The following is an 18,643-nucleotide window of genomic DNA, read 5'->3' on the forward strand; positions in this document are numbered from 1 at the left end:
TTATGTAAGACAATTTGAGAACTTGTGTCATAATTAATCAGTATTGGAACTAAGTATATCAGTTTGTAATTTGTTAAAAAAGTACGCTGATAATCATTGTTCTTATAGAATATTAAATAACAATATAATTTCTTCGGAAATTAAAAAAGGAAAAATAAAACATTTTTTGTTACCAATATTTAATAAAGTACATTAGACTGTATGTTTATTGCATTAGTGCACTATGCACTTATTGGTGTTTGCAATTTAGATCACAATATGACCCTACATTTAACAAATTTCTATAACTGTAGTTCAATAGCTAAAAGACGTCAATTAATGGATAGAAATTACTCAAAATTTTTACACAAATACACTCAAAGTCTTTCATTAGTTGGTAAATTGACCTTTAATTGTAGTATAGTAATTGAGGTTGTTATCAAATGAAACGCATTGTTAAGGAATATAAAATTTTAAAATCTTATTAAAATTAAAAATTCAAAGAGCAACATGTAAATAACGATAAAGTTAAAGTGCGTAAATGCAATTTACATAAATATACCTATCTGTTACTAAACAAAAAATTTTTAGAAAAAAGTTATCAGATGAATTAGGAATCAAACTTATTATCTCAATAATGGCAGATATTGGACAAAAATGGCCATCCGGAAGCGTGGATTGGATAAGGTAAGGACGTGGGTGTGCCTTTTATTTTATTTTATTGTCCATTTCTTTTACTTTTTTTTAATTTGACAGAACGCGGGCCCCAGAAGAGCATCGGCCACGTCATCATCGAACGTGACCCTACACCCCCTGGGAGCAACACAACACAACACACGAGTCGAACACACACAAGTCACGACACGTCAATTTTCCACGCTTTTTCTTCCTTCCCAAACACCCTCAAAAAGGCAAAATTGTCTCAGCGACTCTCCGCCACATCTCTCACTCTCTCAATGATTCTCTTCTCCGATACTTAATTTCCGATGGAATCCGCCACCTACCGCCACAGCCGATCGCCTTCCTCCGACCGATTCCTCGGCATCTTCACCTTCTCGCCTCCGTCTTCCTCCGCGGGCGGTTCCACCTCCGGCTCCGGCGGGGAGCTCATCGAGGCCGAGGTTTTCTGGACGAACGATTTTTCGGAGCCGAGTCAAGATCACGGCGACTCTGCCCTCGCCGGAGTTTTCCCCGGCCAGAACCGGCACCGCTCCAGTTTCGCCAAGCCGCAGAAGTCGGGGATTCTGGCGGTGCTTCCGGAGTCCGATCGCGGCTACCAAGTCCTGTGCCGGAAAGCCTCAATCTCGCCGTCGTCGTCGGTGACGATGTCGATTCCGGTGATTCCGAGGCCTCCGATTACGGGCCAGAGCTCTCAGGAGAGGGAATACTTGCAGTCGGTGCCGGCTGGGAAACTCCAGCACCAATCTGCGCCGATGAACGTCCCCTTGCTGGCGAAGGCCATGGCGAAGCGGAGGAATTTCGAGGTTTTCGAAGACGATGCTGAGGAAGAAGACGACAAGGTTCTGCCGCCGCACGAGATCGTCGCAAGAGGTTCCGGCGTGTCGCCGAAGACGACGTTCTCGGTGCTTGAAGGCGTTGGGAGGACCCTGAAAGGGAGGGATCTTCGCCAGGTGAGAAATGCTATTTGGAGAAAGACTGGCTTTCTTGACTAGAAATACCTTTTATTTTCTTGGATTCCATGAGAAAGTCTAGTTCTTTTTTGTTTGATTTTTGGTATATTGATGTTCACGAGCATGTCTTGGTTAGGGAAAGAACATGTTTTTGAGCTTTCTTTCAGTGGAATATATACTGAGGTTTAGAAGAGATTTAGAATTGTTGATGGTTTCTGATAGTTCAATGGATAAAAAGAAATGCTGGTCAAAATTGATTGTATGCACAATTGTCGTACTTGATCATAGATTCTGGAGAATGAATGTAAAATGAGTAACATCACATTTTTCTTTTGTGTCATGTTTTATGTATCTCTGGACACAAAAGAATACAAAGGAGGTAAATTGGCTTATATGATCGTACAAATGAATACAAGGAGGTAAATTGAATACAAGATGATCGTATAAGCCAATATACTTTTTAATTTGATGTGATCTAATTGTCAATTGGCACTAGCGGTAGGGAGGTCTACCGGAAAAAGTCCTATTTTATTAACTTTTTTGGGCTTTTCAACTGGATTGGAAAAGGGTGTATATAACCATTTATGGATTAGGATGGCTGATTAGATGGTACTTATCCGTTCGTTATTGTGCTTGGTTATTCTAGATTGTGACAGCTTAAAATCTTCTATGACCTCTAACTCCTCGATGAATCTTTGACCAGGATGAGAAATCCTTTTTTCAACAAACCTTGAAGTCATGTGAATCGTTGAAATGTATAGGAGTATTTTGACATGGTGGTTTGTTCTTGTTTATTGAGTAGTCCTTTCGAAATTATTGAAAATGATATGTTATGGTAAGCTAGTTTTTACTTCACCGCAGTTTTTAAGTGATGAACAATTGATTACATGAGAGTTGAATGATATAGCATTGAATTTCATAGTTGGATTTGCGGCTAGTCAAAGAATTGAAAAACGCTGATAAAAATTAGCTGACTTTTCCATTTCATGGCTTGTCTTCCTGTACCTAGTGATGCTTCTTCATACAAGCAAATGGATTGAAAAACGATAGAGCACCAAAATGTTATAATAGGGTCAATAAAATAACATGTCAGATGTTGTAGCTCAAGGGAAAGGGAGACAAATGCACTCTAATGAGTGCACGAGTCAGGATTTTTTACCGCATACTATTTATTAATATCCTTTTAATCAAATAATTATATTAGTTAAAAGGGTATTAATCAATAGTAAAGACTAAAAATCAAGACCCATGTGCTATTTGTTTTTTTTTGTGGTGGGTGTGTTTATCCAAGTCTCCTGTCGTTTGCCAAAAAGTTTAAATCACGCGAAAAGAACAGGGTCGTGGTTTTGTGTTTTTAGCTCGCACAAAAATCTGTTGTTGATTAAAGAAAAAAAATCGTTTTTACTTGTATAGTTTTTTACAATCTGTTAAATTGGTAAAGTTGATGCTATTAATGTGGTTCCTTATATAGTTCATTCCTTAGCCATACTCCATGTTCTGGGATTATGGTTGCCAACACTTTATCCCACTTTTGGTTTTAGTTCCGGTTTTCATGAGTCAGTTTTGGTCCTTTTGGATGCTATTCCTTTCTTTTTGACTCACGCTGGCAATTTTATGTTTGAATGCAAGCCTTCTTTCCCTCAAAAAAAAAAAAAAAATGGGGCAGACGTTTGATTCCAAGGCCAAGTTATTATTATTATTATTATTTTCTTTAGAAAGGGCAAGTTTGCTACTTTGCTGTGGATCTATATCAAAAGACAGATGATTTTATGTCGTTTATCACACAACTTGCCTAGTAGAAAAGTTTTTTAGTAGTTGGTGTAAAACGAAGTGTACACTACACTGTACAGTCTACAGTCTACACATCCTAAGAATATCAGACATCATATGTTCATGAAGCGACGTATCATTTTATGTCGATTACGCGCTATATACTGGGATTATAGAGTAATTATCTTCCGTCGTTTATTCTGCGCAAACTACAAGTCTACAAGTCTACAAGTATAAAGTATTATTGCATCAAAAGTTTACGTTTTACCTTTTATATATCAGCAAACAATTCTGTCGTTTATACATGGTATTATTATGCCGTTTTTTCTTGAAGGGCAATGTCATTAGATGTCGTTTATGCGCAACTATACAAGTCAACAAGTATTATTACACAAATTTTCCGACTAACCTTTCATTTGTCAAAAAAAAATTGTCGTTTGTACATGAAGCGACATAACATCTGATGTCGTTTATGCGCAAACAAGTATTTTAATTCTCGCTGATTCAAATTTAAGATTTAAATTTTACTAAATAAAAAATTCTCCTTCACATTTAATTTTTTTACTACAATAAAAAACTCGCCATTTAATTTTTTTACTGCAATAAAAAACTCGCATAAAATCACATCTTAACCAAAATTCAAATCATTGAATTAAAAGCCCTAAGGTTTAATATTTGCTTCCGTGTATTCGTGAAGTAAACATTTCAGGTCGTTTATACACAACAACGACAAGTTCTGTGGACGGAAAAATCAAATTGAACATCGCTTTTTCATGTCGTTTTCCAAATTTACTGTCGTTTTCCAAATTTACTGTCGTTTATCTGCAATACACAACTCATGCCGTTTCGCAAAATGCGAAAAAAAAAACCATTTTAGGCAAAAACAAAACAGAGCAAAGTCGCTGAGGCAGGCAAGTCAGACAATTTAAATGCCTCAAAAGTCTGAGTTCACAAAGGAGTAATACCTTTCACACATCTAATTGATTCATCATCCTTGCCAAACCCATTTCTCAAAAAACGACAACAAAATGCATTGCACAGAAACAGTACAATAAAACCGTTCTGAGAAAATTAAAAGATGGGAAAGTAAGAATGTAACCTACCTTCGAATTTGAGACAATCCACAGGCGTTACCTATGGACCTGAAATCCCATTTCCTCAAATCCCCAAAAGGGTTGAGAAAAATAGGAATAATTCAGATCCTAGGAAATGGGATTTGCCCAATAAAAAAAAATTATTAGGTGGGAAAAAATGGGAAAGTTTCATAAGGAGAACCCTTATGAGACTTTCCCAGAAAATGGTGTATTGCTTTTGCGCGGCTATGACTCGACACGCTTCCATGGTTGTTGAGGAAGGCGATCTTAAGGGCCGCGCTCAATAAAACTAATAAGAACTAAAAAAAATTATGAAAAGAGAAAGAAAATGAACATTTTTTGAAGTCTCAGATTATACGACGTGCAGGACTGCGTGGGAGAAACCCTAGTGCTTCGGGAGGCAAGGAAGGGATACTGAAAACATGAGTTATATATAGGCTATTTCTTTCCTAAATGACGAATTTAACCTCATTGTGTTTTCTTATTAGCTGGGCCTACTACAGGCCTAGTCCAGCCCATAAGGGGCCTTAAGTTTGAAAAGGAGAAAGGGTAATATTAACAAAAATACCTCTTGACGTGCATAATTATGATTTTTATTCTTTATTTTTTATTTATAATTTTTTTAGTTAAATAATTACACTAATAAAAAATTATTTATTTAGACTAAGGAGTAAAAATTTAGATTAACTTTTCAAAAGAAAATGATTGAATTTACGTTAAGAGTTCATGGGTCTAGATTTTAGTCATAATAGTCCTTTACTCCTTACTCTTGATAAATACTTTTTTATTAGTGTAATTATTTAGCTAAAAGGTTATGAATCAAGAATAAATGGTAAAAATTCTGACTCATGTACTTTTAAGGGGTATTTGTCAATATACCCTTAATTAAGTGTAAGGGGTAGAAATCCTAACATATATACTTTTAAGAGGTATTTATCTCATTTCTCTTGAAATTTTAGGGAAAGGAGTCAAATGCTCCCTTAGAGTTATGTATTTGAATTTTTACCTTTTACTCTTGATTAATATTTTTTAGTTAAATAATTGTATTAGTTAAAAATGGTATTAATCAAGTGTAAGAGCATCTCCAATTTAATATTTTAATTGATGTGTCAATTGTAAATTTAACATTTGAGCAAAAAAAAAAAAAAAACTTTCAATGGAATGTTATCTGTTGTGCTAAATTTTCATATGATATATTTTGTGCTAAATTTTCCATTAAATACAACATATGACAAATTTAGCATTTGATTCATATTAGTTGATATGTTTATTTTTTATTTAATTATCATTATAACTTTTACATTTTAAATTTTTTTATAATTAGAAGTTTACTTACAACTTTTAAAGTTTAATGATAATAGAAACAAAGTAGATTTAGTATTTCAAATATCATTACGCATTAGAACACAAATGAAAAAACATATCTTACCATATTTTTGATTGTAAATATACAATTAACATTAATATTTATATTAGAGATAGTTTAAGAGATAAAATTTTATACTCATACACTTTCAGAACAACAATTTTTTTGAAAATTGTGTATATAAGCTTTCGAAAATCAAAATGGAAAAGGAAAAAATGTTTTCGCATTTACATCGCAACTTCTTTGTGATTTGGATTTACTTTACGTTTTTGTCGAGTTTAAGTAATTTATTTGTACGGCAAAAATTAGGCTTCAGTATTTATGGCATAAAATTGAAGTTAAGGGGGGTTTTTTTTTTTTCCCCTCGATACTCTCTTCAGCCTTCAGGTTTTGGTATAAGCCGAGTCTAAAGTTGTCGTGGGTACATGAATTAGAGAAACATACTCTATTAGAGTATTAGAGTACTTTGTATTCAAATAAATATAATTGTTTGTTTCACTACTCAAATTAACAACATGAGTTGTGTATATGAGAGAAAAATATTGTAATAAAAAAGTTAAATTTTAATTTTTGTGTGAGAAAATACTATAACAATAAAACTTAAGTTGTGAAAATAACAAGGCAAATTTTTATATGTTTGTTTTTAATAGAAATTCAAACAGAAAGACCACGTGATTACATTACTCTCTTTTTTTAAATTCATTTTAAAAAAAATTACAACAAAAGGAATTAAATGAGAACGATTTAAAGGTCATAGGGCTAAGTGAGAATTTTAAAATTTAGGGAGCAAAGTGAGAATTACCCTATAATTCAAGAGCCACCGATGATAATAATCAAACTTAAAAAGAGATACTTGGTCTGATTTACATCCTTTTTTAGATCAAAATTAGGAATTTCCTAACTTTATTTACTGTTTTTTTTATTTAAAGTTTTGTGGCATTCTCATAGAATCTTACTCTTCTTAAATTGACATATAATTGGAGAAACAAGAGACAAAAATCTTACAGACGCAAATAATGTGAAGGAAATTATGTAAATGTTTACATCCCCATCTTGTAGCGGTTGAATAAAAAATAAGAAGGATTTCAGGCAAATATACCATTTAAGATTTTATCTTCATACTAGATTTAATATAATATTCTATGAATCCATTAATATAAAAATTATTCATAATTATTTAGTTAAGATTGACCTAAACCAACTCATTATATGATTTAACATGCCAACTATTAAACAACTTATTAGAAACACAAGACAACCAATCAAAAATGTCATGAAATCCTCCGCTCTTCAAGGATGTCCTCAGCGATGAGGAACATGTACTAGGGTGTATGTGCGACTCGTTCAGATCATAGACTAGGCCAAAACCAATTGATCCAACATAAATGATCAATACCAGTGAATATGATAGAATGGAAGACCACCATTCACTATACAAAAAATTAAAATAGCTAAAAATCTAAAAAAAATCTATCATACCCTTCTATTGTGGTATCAAATTAATTTATGGTTGCTATTGGTACAAATCCAAACACTTCTACTTTTTATTTTAATTTAAGATGAGAAAGAATTTCTCATTGGTAGCAAATGCTATTCATTAAGTAGGGAAATCCTATTTAAAGAGCGGAAAGATTATGTCGTGACTCTTGCAAGAACGGACTAATAGGGTTAGCTACTCAACTAATATTCATAATTAAATAACCTTACTGTATAGGTGAGTCTCATTGTGAAAGACCTATTATTGGATAATTATGGGTAGAGCCAAAGAGTGTGAACTGTACAAGTTAACATTAATTAAATGGTTACACCCTCGTAACGGTATTCCTCTTCGAGCTGTAAGTTTGGGTCCAAACGGCTAGTCTGAAGCTAATCGTTTTGTCCTGAGCCTGACTTGAACCTCCTGGCTATGCTGGGTCGAGGTTCTATGCTTGAAAATCTTTTGGGTAGTCTTTTACCCATTGAAAGTGCATGTGTCAGGATTTTTACCATTTACTCTTGATTCATAACCTTTTCACTAAAAAGTTTTTAGTCAAATAACTACACTAACAAAAAGGTATTTATCAAGAGTAAGGAGTAAATGTCTAGACTCATATACTCTCAAGAGTAAATTCTCCATTTTTTAGATCTTTTTTCCGACTAAGGTCGGCCCACCGAATTAGCTTTTTTTATTTTTCATTTATAAGGAATAGCCTTATAAAGTTCAAGCAATTGATGTCCTTCTCACTCATATTGACTCGACGTAATTTCATCATTTGGCTCTATATCGGCGCCTCAAATTTGCAGCTCTAATTCCTATAACTTCAGTCAATTTGACTATATATCATTTTTAACAAGTGGTTGTTGGTTTTTATCATTTCATTTGATACAGTTAATCGCCAATTAACTGAATCAATAATAAAAATTGAATGAAATAAAATGGTAGAAGTTACTTCTCTCTAATTGACCCCTCTAAATTTCCTTACTTTTTTTGCTGCACTTTCAATAAGGTCTTGTTATTCAAAGGGCATAGTAAGTTGGGCTATCCTTTCACATTCTTGGGCTTAGGCCCAACATACTTTTAACACATTTTATACAGAGCGAAAAGAAGGTACATAGAGGCAAATGACTCTTTTTAAGAAACTAGTGAACGTGGCACGTGTCTTTGGCACGTGCTGATTAGTAGCAATATTAATGTAAAAAATGATTATGTGAAAATCAATTTTGAAAATGTTTTGAATTTTATAGATGTAAAATAACGGTTAGGTTGTCTAACTTCTTATATTCAGAAAAAAATTCTTACAATTGATTTATTTTATGTTGTTTTTTGAACATGGGACTTTATGAACTTTTTTAAAGAAAAATAAAATGCCAAAACTCAGTTAAATATTTATTAACATCTCAATTACATTATTAACTTTAAAATTAAAATATTTGAAGGACATGATAATCATAGTTCTCAAACGAATATAATAGTGGAACATTCTCTAATCAATTGCTAGTTAACTAAGGTGTTAAAAATAGTTTGTTTAAAATAGAGATATTTAAGAAAAACAGCTTAGATCATAAAAATAAAAAAAAGATAGAAGAACGTTATAGGAGCGACAAGAAAAAGCAAAAAAGTGGCTTCACATGCGATGCAACTCGACAAGTTTTGATGGAAAAGTTACATGTTTGGAAAAAAATGGGTCGAAATTTGAAATATTTGATGAGTTTATACTTGTTTAACATAGAAAATATTTTCTTATCATGAAAAGGTAATAAGAAATGAGAATAAAAATGGTCATAATTTTTACTAAAGATTTATTATAAGTTGCATGTTTACTAAAGTTAATTAAGAATTTATTTTTTCGCTTGTAATTAAAAATTTAGTTTATTAATTTGTAATATCTTAATAATGATGCTTATATATCTATATTTAATGTCTCAGTCATACGGAATAGAATTATTACTAACTAATTTTCACAGTAATTTATTATAAGAAAAGCATATACAATTGCACAGGACCAAGTGTAAGCAACGGCCAGCTTCTTGTTTATGCAATCTTTTTATATATCTATAGAGATTTTTAAAAAACTAACCAAAGTTTTGTAAATTAGCTCAATGGCCCATTCTCGTATTAATTTAGTGGCAAATCACTGATTAGTTTAGCAGTCAATGATTGAATGACTAGTTTATTACTAATTGACTTAGCGGTTAATCACTGATTGACTTAAATTTATCACTGATTAACGCAATAATTTTTTATTATTAATTAATATCAGTTAAATAACTAACTAAAATCAATTAGTAATTAATCAATTTCAATCAATAAATTACATATTTAATAATGATAAATTATTAGTAAATTATAATAATGATTGATTATCGGTCAATCACTGATTGTCTACTGTAAGAAACAATCATTTTGCTAAAATAAAAAAATTATGACTATTTAGTAAAAAAATAAAAAAGTTCGACCATTTATTAAATAACGTGGTAAAAAAACAGCCATTCACCTAATTTTCTCTTAAACATATAGTTGTATTATACAATGTTATATAATTTTGTGACATAAAATGTGAAAGTCGTTATAATAATTATTTCACAGTTTTGTTATTTTTGAAATACTCAAAAAAAATAAATAGCTATATTTCGGTTTCACTCCTATGAAGGTACCGTTATGTGTAGTTTTTACAAAATGAAAAAGAAATCACATAAGACAAGATTGAATATTCGAAACTACCTCTCCAGCTAATTCAGAAAGGAGTTTACTTCTCTCTCTTTCTTTTTTGGTGGCTAATATGATTAGTTTATAAAGCTTGCTTAATTTGCCAAAAAAAAAAAAAAAAGAAACACGAACAATATCTGTTCTTGGAATTGTTTTTGTCAAGTCATCTTTATCACATGTGAGGGGTATAAACCAAGAGAAGCACCTCTCGTTTTGCATAATTATTTGTAACAGAAAAAAAAAGAGAGAAAAAGAAAAAGAAAAAAAAAAAAAAAACTTACCACGTTGCTAACTTTTATAAAATGGCAAAACTTCATTTTTATGAATGAAATAAAAAAAAATCTCTTGATATGATTACCTTATTTTATTACCATCCTAAGAAGAGAATCACGCGTTGTCAAGGAAACTCATTAATTTGACCATCTTCATAGAAAGCTTAATCCTTCAAAGGCTCACTGTTAGGATTTTAGTTGGCAATTTGTTAGCATTAGTTGTAAAAATTTAAAAACATGTATATTTGACAACTTATGTTTATGGAGAAGATTAGAGACGATTTTAATTGCTTGAATGCTCTGAATATGGAATGTTTTTGTTGATAGAATTAAATCAGTTTTTGGAATGGCTGTTTTCAGGGATTTGATTGCCAAGTAATTCTAGTTGATTTGGTGGACTTTGTTATTAAATTGATGGGCTCTATGAATAATAAGAATCCTTGGAGGAGAAGTTGCCTTGTCTAGGGTGTTTTTGGTCGTGAGAAAATACGGGGCTGTTGACTACTTTAGTGGGGTGTGTATTCTGGAATGTAGCCATCAACATGAGGTGTTTTTGAAAGAAGTTTTCTACAGAAAAAGTGTGTTTCATGTTCTTTGAGATGCAATAGCAAAAAGTTATTCTTTGGGAGGATGACGTATTACTTTCGGAAGAAAGCCTTCAAAGACGAGTAGTGCTCGCTAGACAAATCCACTAAGAGGATTCTCCACAGCAGCGACAACATCAATGAGAGAGTCTTTGAGTGTGTAAGACCGATTGGTGATTATAAATTTTTGATCTTAATGGATTGTTCACTGTTTGGGCGTGACCCCGCAGATGTAGGTGTGCGTACTGAACTGCGATATCATTTTTTTTTGGTGTTCTTTAGTTTTCTCTTGCATTACTTTTTATTTTTGCACGTTTCAATTCATTGTACGTTGGTCACCTCAGAACTTGATTGTTAATTACAAGTGTTGCTAAAAGTGTTGTAACACTCTTTATGACGTATGCGTGAAAATCAGACCTTGCACTCACAAAGATCTTGACGAGATTGTTTTATGAGAAAATATATAAGAGAAGTTAGAATGATAGAAAAGGTATTATAGTAACTTTATTTTATCTTGTCCAGTGGATAAAAATGAAAGAAAATGAAAGATTTATACAAGCGCTATATTATAATTCATATATTTATGTTATTTCACTTTAAAAACGAGGACAAAAAAGTAATTTCTAATATCACCATCATCCTCCACACAAAAATCCATCAAACATTAAGGCAGTTTGTATGCTTCCTGATTGGACTTTTTGGTCTAACTAGAATATTTTTTTTTGTTGTGTCGTTGATGTCCTCTATTTATGGGGTTAGTGAAATGTCCTTTTAGAGCTCAAAAGTCTATCTCGAGGGGTTTCTTTAATTAGAGCCTTACATATGCTCATTATTTGTGTGCCGAGATTTTCGTCTGTTTTTGAGTTTCAGACGTGCGTTCATCCCTCCAATTGGTCATAGTATTATATCGGGTTATATATTTCTCAATTTTACGCAACGTTTATTCATCCATTATTTTCTTTTCGTTTATTTACTAAACAAGCTAATTTATCATTCTACATTCGTCACCGCGCCTTCTTTCCTTCCTCTTTTTCTTTTCCATCAAACAAAGTGACGATTTCTAGCAGGAGACTTCAAATATTAATGCTGACCCTATATAGTTAATATTTTCCTAGGATTTTCCAAGAAAATATATGGCCAATTCACATCTAAGTTCGATCCAATTTTCCCATTTAATTTGAGGTTTTAGGTTTAATTATTTGTGTGGCTACGGAACAAGTTCAGATATATAATATATTATTTCTTGACGTGCAACGTGAAATGGTGAATCATATTTCCTCGAGTAAATGCCATGGAAATTCCGTTACTTGAAAAGGGTCAAGATATATAGTACTGTGACTTTCGAAATTGGTCGAAAATTCATCTTTGAAACTGACCAAGTGGGATTCTCTAGTCTCCCACCAGTCAACGACTATTAACCTGTTACAGGAGTTTTTTTTTTATTTATTTTTTATTTTTTTATTTTTAAGCAGGTACAGGAGTTTCAATAGCAAATAATAATAAAAACAATAATAATATTAAAACACTAAAAATTGGAATTAACAGTCTAATTTTGAATCTTTATGAGAGTAAAATCATATTTTGTACAATTATTAATAAACAATATTTTTAATTTTGAAAGAAGATTCGTAAAAGTAAAAAATAAATAAATTAATTAAAAAAATATGTGCAATATTGTGTAAATAGAAAATAGTAAATATTGATAAAAGTATATGCCCATAGAAGGACGGCAATCCTGGATTTACTAAATTAGATCATGGATAAATCTGGATAAATTTAAATTTACCAAATTTGATCTTAGATCAATTCGAATATATCCTGAATTTACCAATTATAAGATAAATAAATTGTAAATATCCTGAATTCATTACTATATAGTAATTTAACGAAAAATGCTACTATTTATTTTTATTTCTTCACAAGAGAGTGGTATTTACCAGCTCCTTCTTCGAATATTAATTTCTTTCGTCGAAAAATGTAGAATGCTTTGGTGATCTTGAATGTAACATATAAGTAATAGTACACATTCTCAAAAAGAATTTATCATGAACAGCGGCATGAATACAAGTATTAATTTAACTTTTAGTTTTGTGAGTATCACAGAAATAAGACATTGTTTTATGATCTCTTTTTGTTTTTGTTTAGTTTGATCTCATCTTACACATATTAAATTTTAATTTTGTGTTGCATCTTGAATTTTTTTTTTCTCATGAACATGAAATATAGGGCACAAAACTTTTAAAAGTGAAAAAACTGCCATACAAGGAAACTGCTTAATCCTTCGGTCAATAAAGAATCCACTCAATAATTGAGAAACTAAGGAGGTTCAAACCATCTCTTATAAACAGGTGATTGCTACCACGAATTAAGTGGAAAATATTCAGACCTTCCCATGCCCATTATCTTCCTCTCTCTCTAGATTCTCTCTCTATTCTCTTATCTTCTATCCTCCTTTCTTTTTCACTATTATAATTATTGAAACCCACCGGGAACGTATATAGTGGACGTATCATTCACATTAAAAGTGAATCATTGTAAGTCTATTTGTTCATTTATTTTCTCGCACTTTACGTTCTCATTTTAACACTCTATTGACTCAGATCGACTCTGATTGACCCGCCAATTATGATCAACGCCTGAAAGTGGCCATTAACCTTCTAAAAAAAATTTCATTATAGAATCTGACCTCTACATATATGCATGCATGCATGTATAATGTATTTCTGTGGCCTTTATAAACCTCAAAAAGATTCTGAGACCTTTGATCTGTAGAATCGGAGAATATTGTTCTGTAATGTAGTAAAGTATACCTGTGCGAATAATTGAGGCACGCGTAGAATTTGAAGAAATTTCATGTCAATGGCAAAGCATTTCAAGCTGCCATCTCTCTCTCTCTCTCTCACACACAATATATATATTTATTTATAAGGCCAAAGTCGTGTCATTTTAGCTTCCCAGGACTCTCAATTCTTCCGTTCAAAATAGCGCGTAAGACGTAAGAATTATGGTCACTATTATCTACACAAAACGCCAAAAGTCGAAGAAAAATATAAATGGGTCAAGCTTTTATTGACTTGATCTTGACTTTGTTCTTCTAACCTTTTGTCACGATAAAATATGTGTATTAATTCTAATTAACGTGCTTACTCGTCTTTTTTGACTAAACAAAAATTTGGTAGAATTATGCATCATGTTTGTTTATATATATATGCTCAATTTAGTAATCCTTTTTGCCATAACTTACCTTTTTTAGGCCTTTTTTTTAATGTAGTGATTGTTCGTTGATTAAATAACAAATCCAATACTTTAAGTTCCGAAAACATGCCTAAAGAAGCATATATATTTCCAGTTTTCTGGCTAGAAAATTGGAAAAGAAAAAAAGTGTACCAAGTGGGTGTTTTCTTAGATACCTTTATTTTCACTCGATCGGAAAAATTTATTATAAAGAAAGACGACAAAAGAAGACTATCGGAGCTAGAAAAGTACATGATCATCTTTGGTAGGGCGTGTGAAGAAAAGCTAGTGAAGTTGCCTTCAACATTCCTCTAGAAACCTTTGATTGAGATATTTCGAATAAACTAAGGGCCGTTCAGTTCGCTAATTCGAGTTTATATGTGTTGTTGTGTGAGAGCTTTTTACTGTAACAAAAAAGTTAGATGTGATTGTTTCTGAGAGCTTTTTACTGTAACAAAATTTGAATTCTAAACTCGAATCAGCGAAAAGAACGAGGCCTAATTGTGGTATTTAATATCAGTCGTACCTTTAAACGCTTTTTCATACACATAATTAATAATATTGTAGACGAATAAAGTTACAAATAAGTTAATCAACCGCGTAAGTGGGTTGTTGGCTTTTTCATAGAATTTAGAATATGGGGGGTACTTCTCCTTGATTAGTCACGTGCAACCATAATTCACTTATATATGCACTTAATAGAACTACTTGTCCAAATTATTATTTTTTACCAAAGCTTCCTTTAGTGTATGACTTGACAATGTGTAATATGATACTTCGTAGCTTCTTTTAATCACTTATTATAAAATGAGAGTTTATCTGGTAGTCCGCTTTATTGATGATCTTACTTTTTAATTGTTAAATTTGGTCAAAATCACATCAGCTTAAAAAGGTGTATGGAACAAATAAATTCTGATACAAATATAACGGTTGAAAAAGTAAGAGACTACCGATAGTCTATTTTTACAAGGACCATCAGATAAAATCCATTATGAAATATACAAATTAGGTCTTTAAGTAGCACTCTCCATCATCCCATGTAATTAATAAAAGAAATTATTTAGAATTTTTTTTTTTTGTTAAATTGTGGAGTCTAGTCATAGTCTTGACAAAAAAGCGCTTGGATTCATCTTATGATTATTTCTTAAGTTTTGGAGTCCAAATTTTTTGTTCTTAATTTTATTTTTTTCTCTGTGATTTTATTGGTCTAAATAGTATAGAATTTGGGGCCATCTAATTATTCTTAACATTAAAATGTTATCGTTTTCATATAGCAATTATTTGATACATACATTTTTCGGAAGATACAAAACTTTGAAAGACCGGTGTTGAATCATGAATGTCTTGCAAGCAGCTAGTTATGAGCCTCTATAAACTCTGCATTCGTTTCTATTTCTTTTTTGCGATTTTGCTGCTCTTGATAATATACATTTAAGACTTCTAATTAATTCTTAACATGTGTACATTAATTTTTCATCAAAATTGACTCAAATTGAATTTTAATTAATGTGTGAGCCGTTTTTAATGTATTGAATCATGTGTCCAACCCTCTAAAAAGTTTTTAGTTTTCCACCACAATTGGGAAGGAAAATCGTGCCCGAGATAAATAATTAGATTGTAGGTTTTCACAGCAGAAATTTAAAAAAAAAAAAAAAAGTAGTAGGCAAAATATTTCATTGGATTCGGATCCACATTTATGCCTCCATTGACCTAAAGTCACCTCTTTGACCCCCAAGCTCTTGAAAAGAACATGAAATTATTGGCATTTTTCTCTGTTCCCAAGCGCCCTAATTTCATGCTGATTGACCTAAAAACTTTAAATTCTTCTCCCGAATAATAACGAAAATAATAACTCTAAAGACTCTCGAAATATATATCTGAATATCTCTCTGAAAAGCCCACAAAATAAATCGTCTTCAATTGTATTTATAGAGTAGCTTATATAGACTCTTTCTCAAAGTCCGATAACAGATTTCTAAGTAGAGCTTGAATTTTCTCCAACTGAAACAGGTAATCCTTATCCAAATTTGTAGCAAATATTCCAATGTTTATTCTACTTCAAATATCAAGTCCCTTGCTTGCTCAAAACTTGTGGAATACGTCAATCCCACTACTACAATTTGGCCTATTTGCGACGAAATTATTTGCGACGACAATTATCGTCACAAATAAATGCATATTTGCGGCGACATGTCATCGCAAATATTTTCGTAAAACTGAAAAAAGAATGTTGTCGCCAAAACGTTACATGTCGTCGCAAATAATGGCTTGGCGCTAGATCTCGTATGGCGCAAACTTTTACTGTCAAAATAACATGTCGTCGCAAATAGTTTATTATTTGCGACAACGCATGTCGTCGCAAATAAAATTTATTTTATTTTTTCCCCTGAGCAAAAAGGATTATTTTGGCGGGTAGCAAAGTGTTTTTGCGACAACATTAATGTGTGTCGTCGCAAAAAGTAATTTTGTATTCCCTCAATAAAATAGAAGGCGGGGAAAGTGGGCGGATCCTCAAATATTATTTGCGACGACATTATAGCTGTCGTCACAAATAAGAATTCCAGAACCTTCCTCCCACAACACGTGTCGTCGCAAATAATGAGGTGTCGTCACAAATAATTAAGTTATTTTTGCGACGACATGTCACCGCAAATAGTCTTTTATGTCGTTGTAAAAAAGTTTGTTATATGCCTACGAGCAGAGCCTCTTCCTCCATTTTTTCCGATCGGCTTCTCTCTCTCTCTCTCACTCGGCCTCTCACCGTTTTCTTCGGTTTTCTCATCCTAAAATCTTAAAATCTCTTTGTATTCTCTTCAAAATCAACAATATTATAAGTTTTATTTGTTTTTTCATCCAAAAACTCCCAAAATCTCAAAAAGGTAACACTAGTCGTTGGAAGAGTAAAAAAACAAAAGGTAAAAAAGTACCTCAGAAAGTATTACGATATTTTCCTTTGAAGGATCGATTGAGGCGTCTGTATAGCTCGCCTCACACTGCAAAGGAAATGACGTGGCACATGCGGGGGCATTTGAAGGATCCAGACTTAATGCGTCATCTAGTTGATGGTGTGGAGAGATTTTGATATGAAGTATCCTGAATTCGCTCGTGAACCACGAAACGTACAATTGGGTTTAGCTACTGATGGTTTTAATCCTTTCAGAAGCATGAGCTTATCATATAGTATGTGGCCGGTGGTTCTTATTGCTTACAATTTACCTCCTTGGTTATGCACTAAGGATCCGTACAAGATGTTGACACTATTGATTCCCGGCCGAAATGCCCCAAGAAAAGATATTGATGTATTTTTGCGACCACTTGTTAATGAACTTAAAGAGGGAATCATTGTTCGTGATGCTGCTTCAAATGCATCGGTTAAGATGCATGCTGCATTGCTAATGACTATCAATGATTATCCTGCACGTGCTAGCTTGTCTGGCTGGAGTAGACAGGGGTATTTAGCATGTTCGTCATGCAATGATGCGACACCATCAAAGAGGTTGATGAGGGCATCGACGGTGGCTTCCTATTAGGCATAGAATAAGAAGTAGTAGGAAGTTTGATGGTAAGGTTGATTGTCGTGCTCCTCCACCTCGGAAGTCTGTCGAAGAAATATTATTTCAGTTACAGAACGTCAGATCCAGACCGCCTAGTAAACATGAAAAGTATGGCGGTAAGAAACGAAAGAGACAATCTGTAGAGCTTAACTGGACAAAGAAGAGTATTTTTTGGGAACTACCATACTGGACATCATTATCAATTCGTCACAACTTAGATGTCATGCATATCGAAAAAAATGTATGTGACAGCTTGTTAGGTACTATTCTTAGTATCGATGGAAAAAATAAAGATACAGACAAGGCGAGGATCGACTTACAGATATACAATCTTTGACAATGTAACGCTCCAGAAGCCACCGATCAATTGGTTTCACTATCATCTGGTTCAAGCTTCTCTATTCGATCATATTCTGGTTGTGTAGTAAACGGAGTTAAGTTTTTAACATACAATCGGGACAAGGACCGGACCACTCAGAATAGTGGCATTTGTTTCCGCGGGGCAAATAATCAGGTTTTCTACGGAGTTTTGGAAGAGATTTATGAAGTACTATACATTAACAACAATTCAGTCTTCTTTTTTAAGTGTAAGTGGTTCGACACTCAAGCAGAAAGAAGAAGAATTCAACAATACAAGAATATAATAAATGTCTTCGTTAAGGACTCGTGGTATGAGAATGAACCATTCATTCTAGCTTCCCATGCAGAACAGGTTTTTTACATTGATGATTTATATAATGGCCCGAATTGGAAAGTTGTGGAACATTTTAGGCATCGACATATATGTGATTTTCCAGAAGAGAACGTCGACGAGGTCACGATAGTTCAAGATACAAAATCACGAAATGTTGACATAGGAGTTGAACTACCTGAACTAGACAACTTAACATTTGATCGGCCTGATATCGAAGCAAATACTGTCACGTCTGACGTCGACGCATACTTACGGGCTAAGTCGTCTGCTGAATATGAA

The 18,643-nt window shown here is 32.8% G+C and overlaps 1 protein-coding gene and 1 non-coding gene across 2 annotated transcripts; one reads left to right on the forward strand and one right to left on the reverse strand.

Moving 5' to 3' along the window:
- Window positions 1-831: 831 nt before the first annotated feature.
- LOC21402116 lies at window positions 832-2,072 on the forward strand. The gene has a single exon (XM_010095460.2). The coding sequence runs from the start codon at window positions 966-968 to the stop codon at window positions 1,650-1,652; it is 687 nt and encodes a 228-aa protein (XP_010093762.1). The 5' UTR covers window positions 832-965; the 3' UTR covers window positions 1,653-2,072.
- A 2,214-nt stretch (window positions 2,073-4,286) lies between these two features.
- LOC112091096 lies at window positions 4,287-4,383 on the reverse strand. The gene has a single exon (XR_002901989.1). It is a non-coding gene; the product is annotated as a small nucleolar RNA Z266 (small nucleolar RNA).
- Between the last annotated feature and the right edge of the window lie 14,260 nt (window positions 4,384-18,643).

Source organism: Morus notabilis, unplaced genomic scaffold, assembly GCF_000414095.1.
Source record: "Morus notabilis unplaced genomic scaffold, ASM41409v2 Scaffold794, whole genome shotgun sequence".
Classification (NCBI taxonomy): Eukaryota; Viridiplantae; Streptophyta; class Magnoliopsida; order Rosales; family Moraceae; genus Morus; species Morus notabilis.

What these genes read in the sequence shown, in the direction of transcription:
- LOC21402116 (XM_010095460.2), top strand. Translation starts at nt 966, where the DNA reads ATGGAATCCGCCACCTACCGCCACAGCCGATCGCCTTCCTCCGACCGA.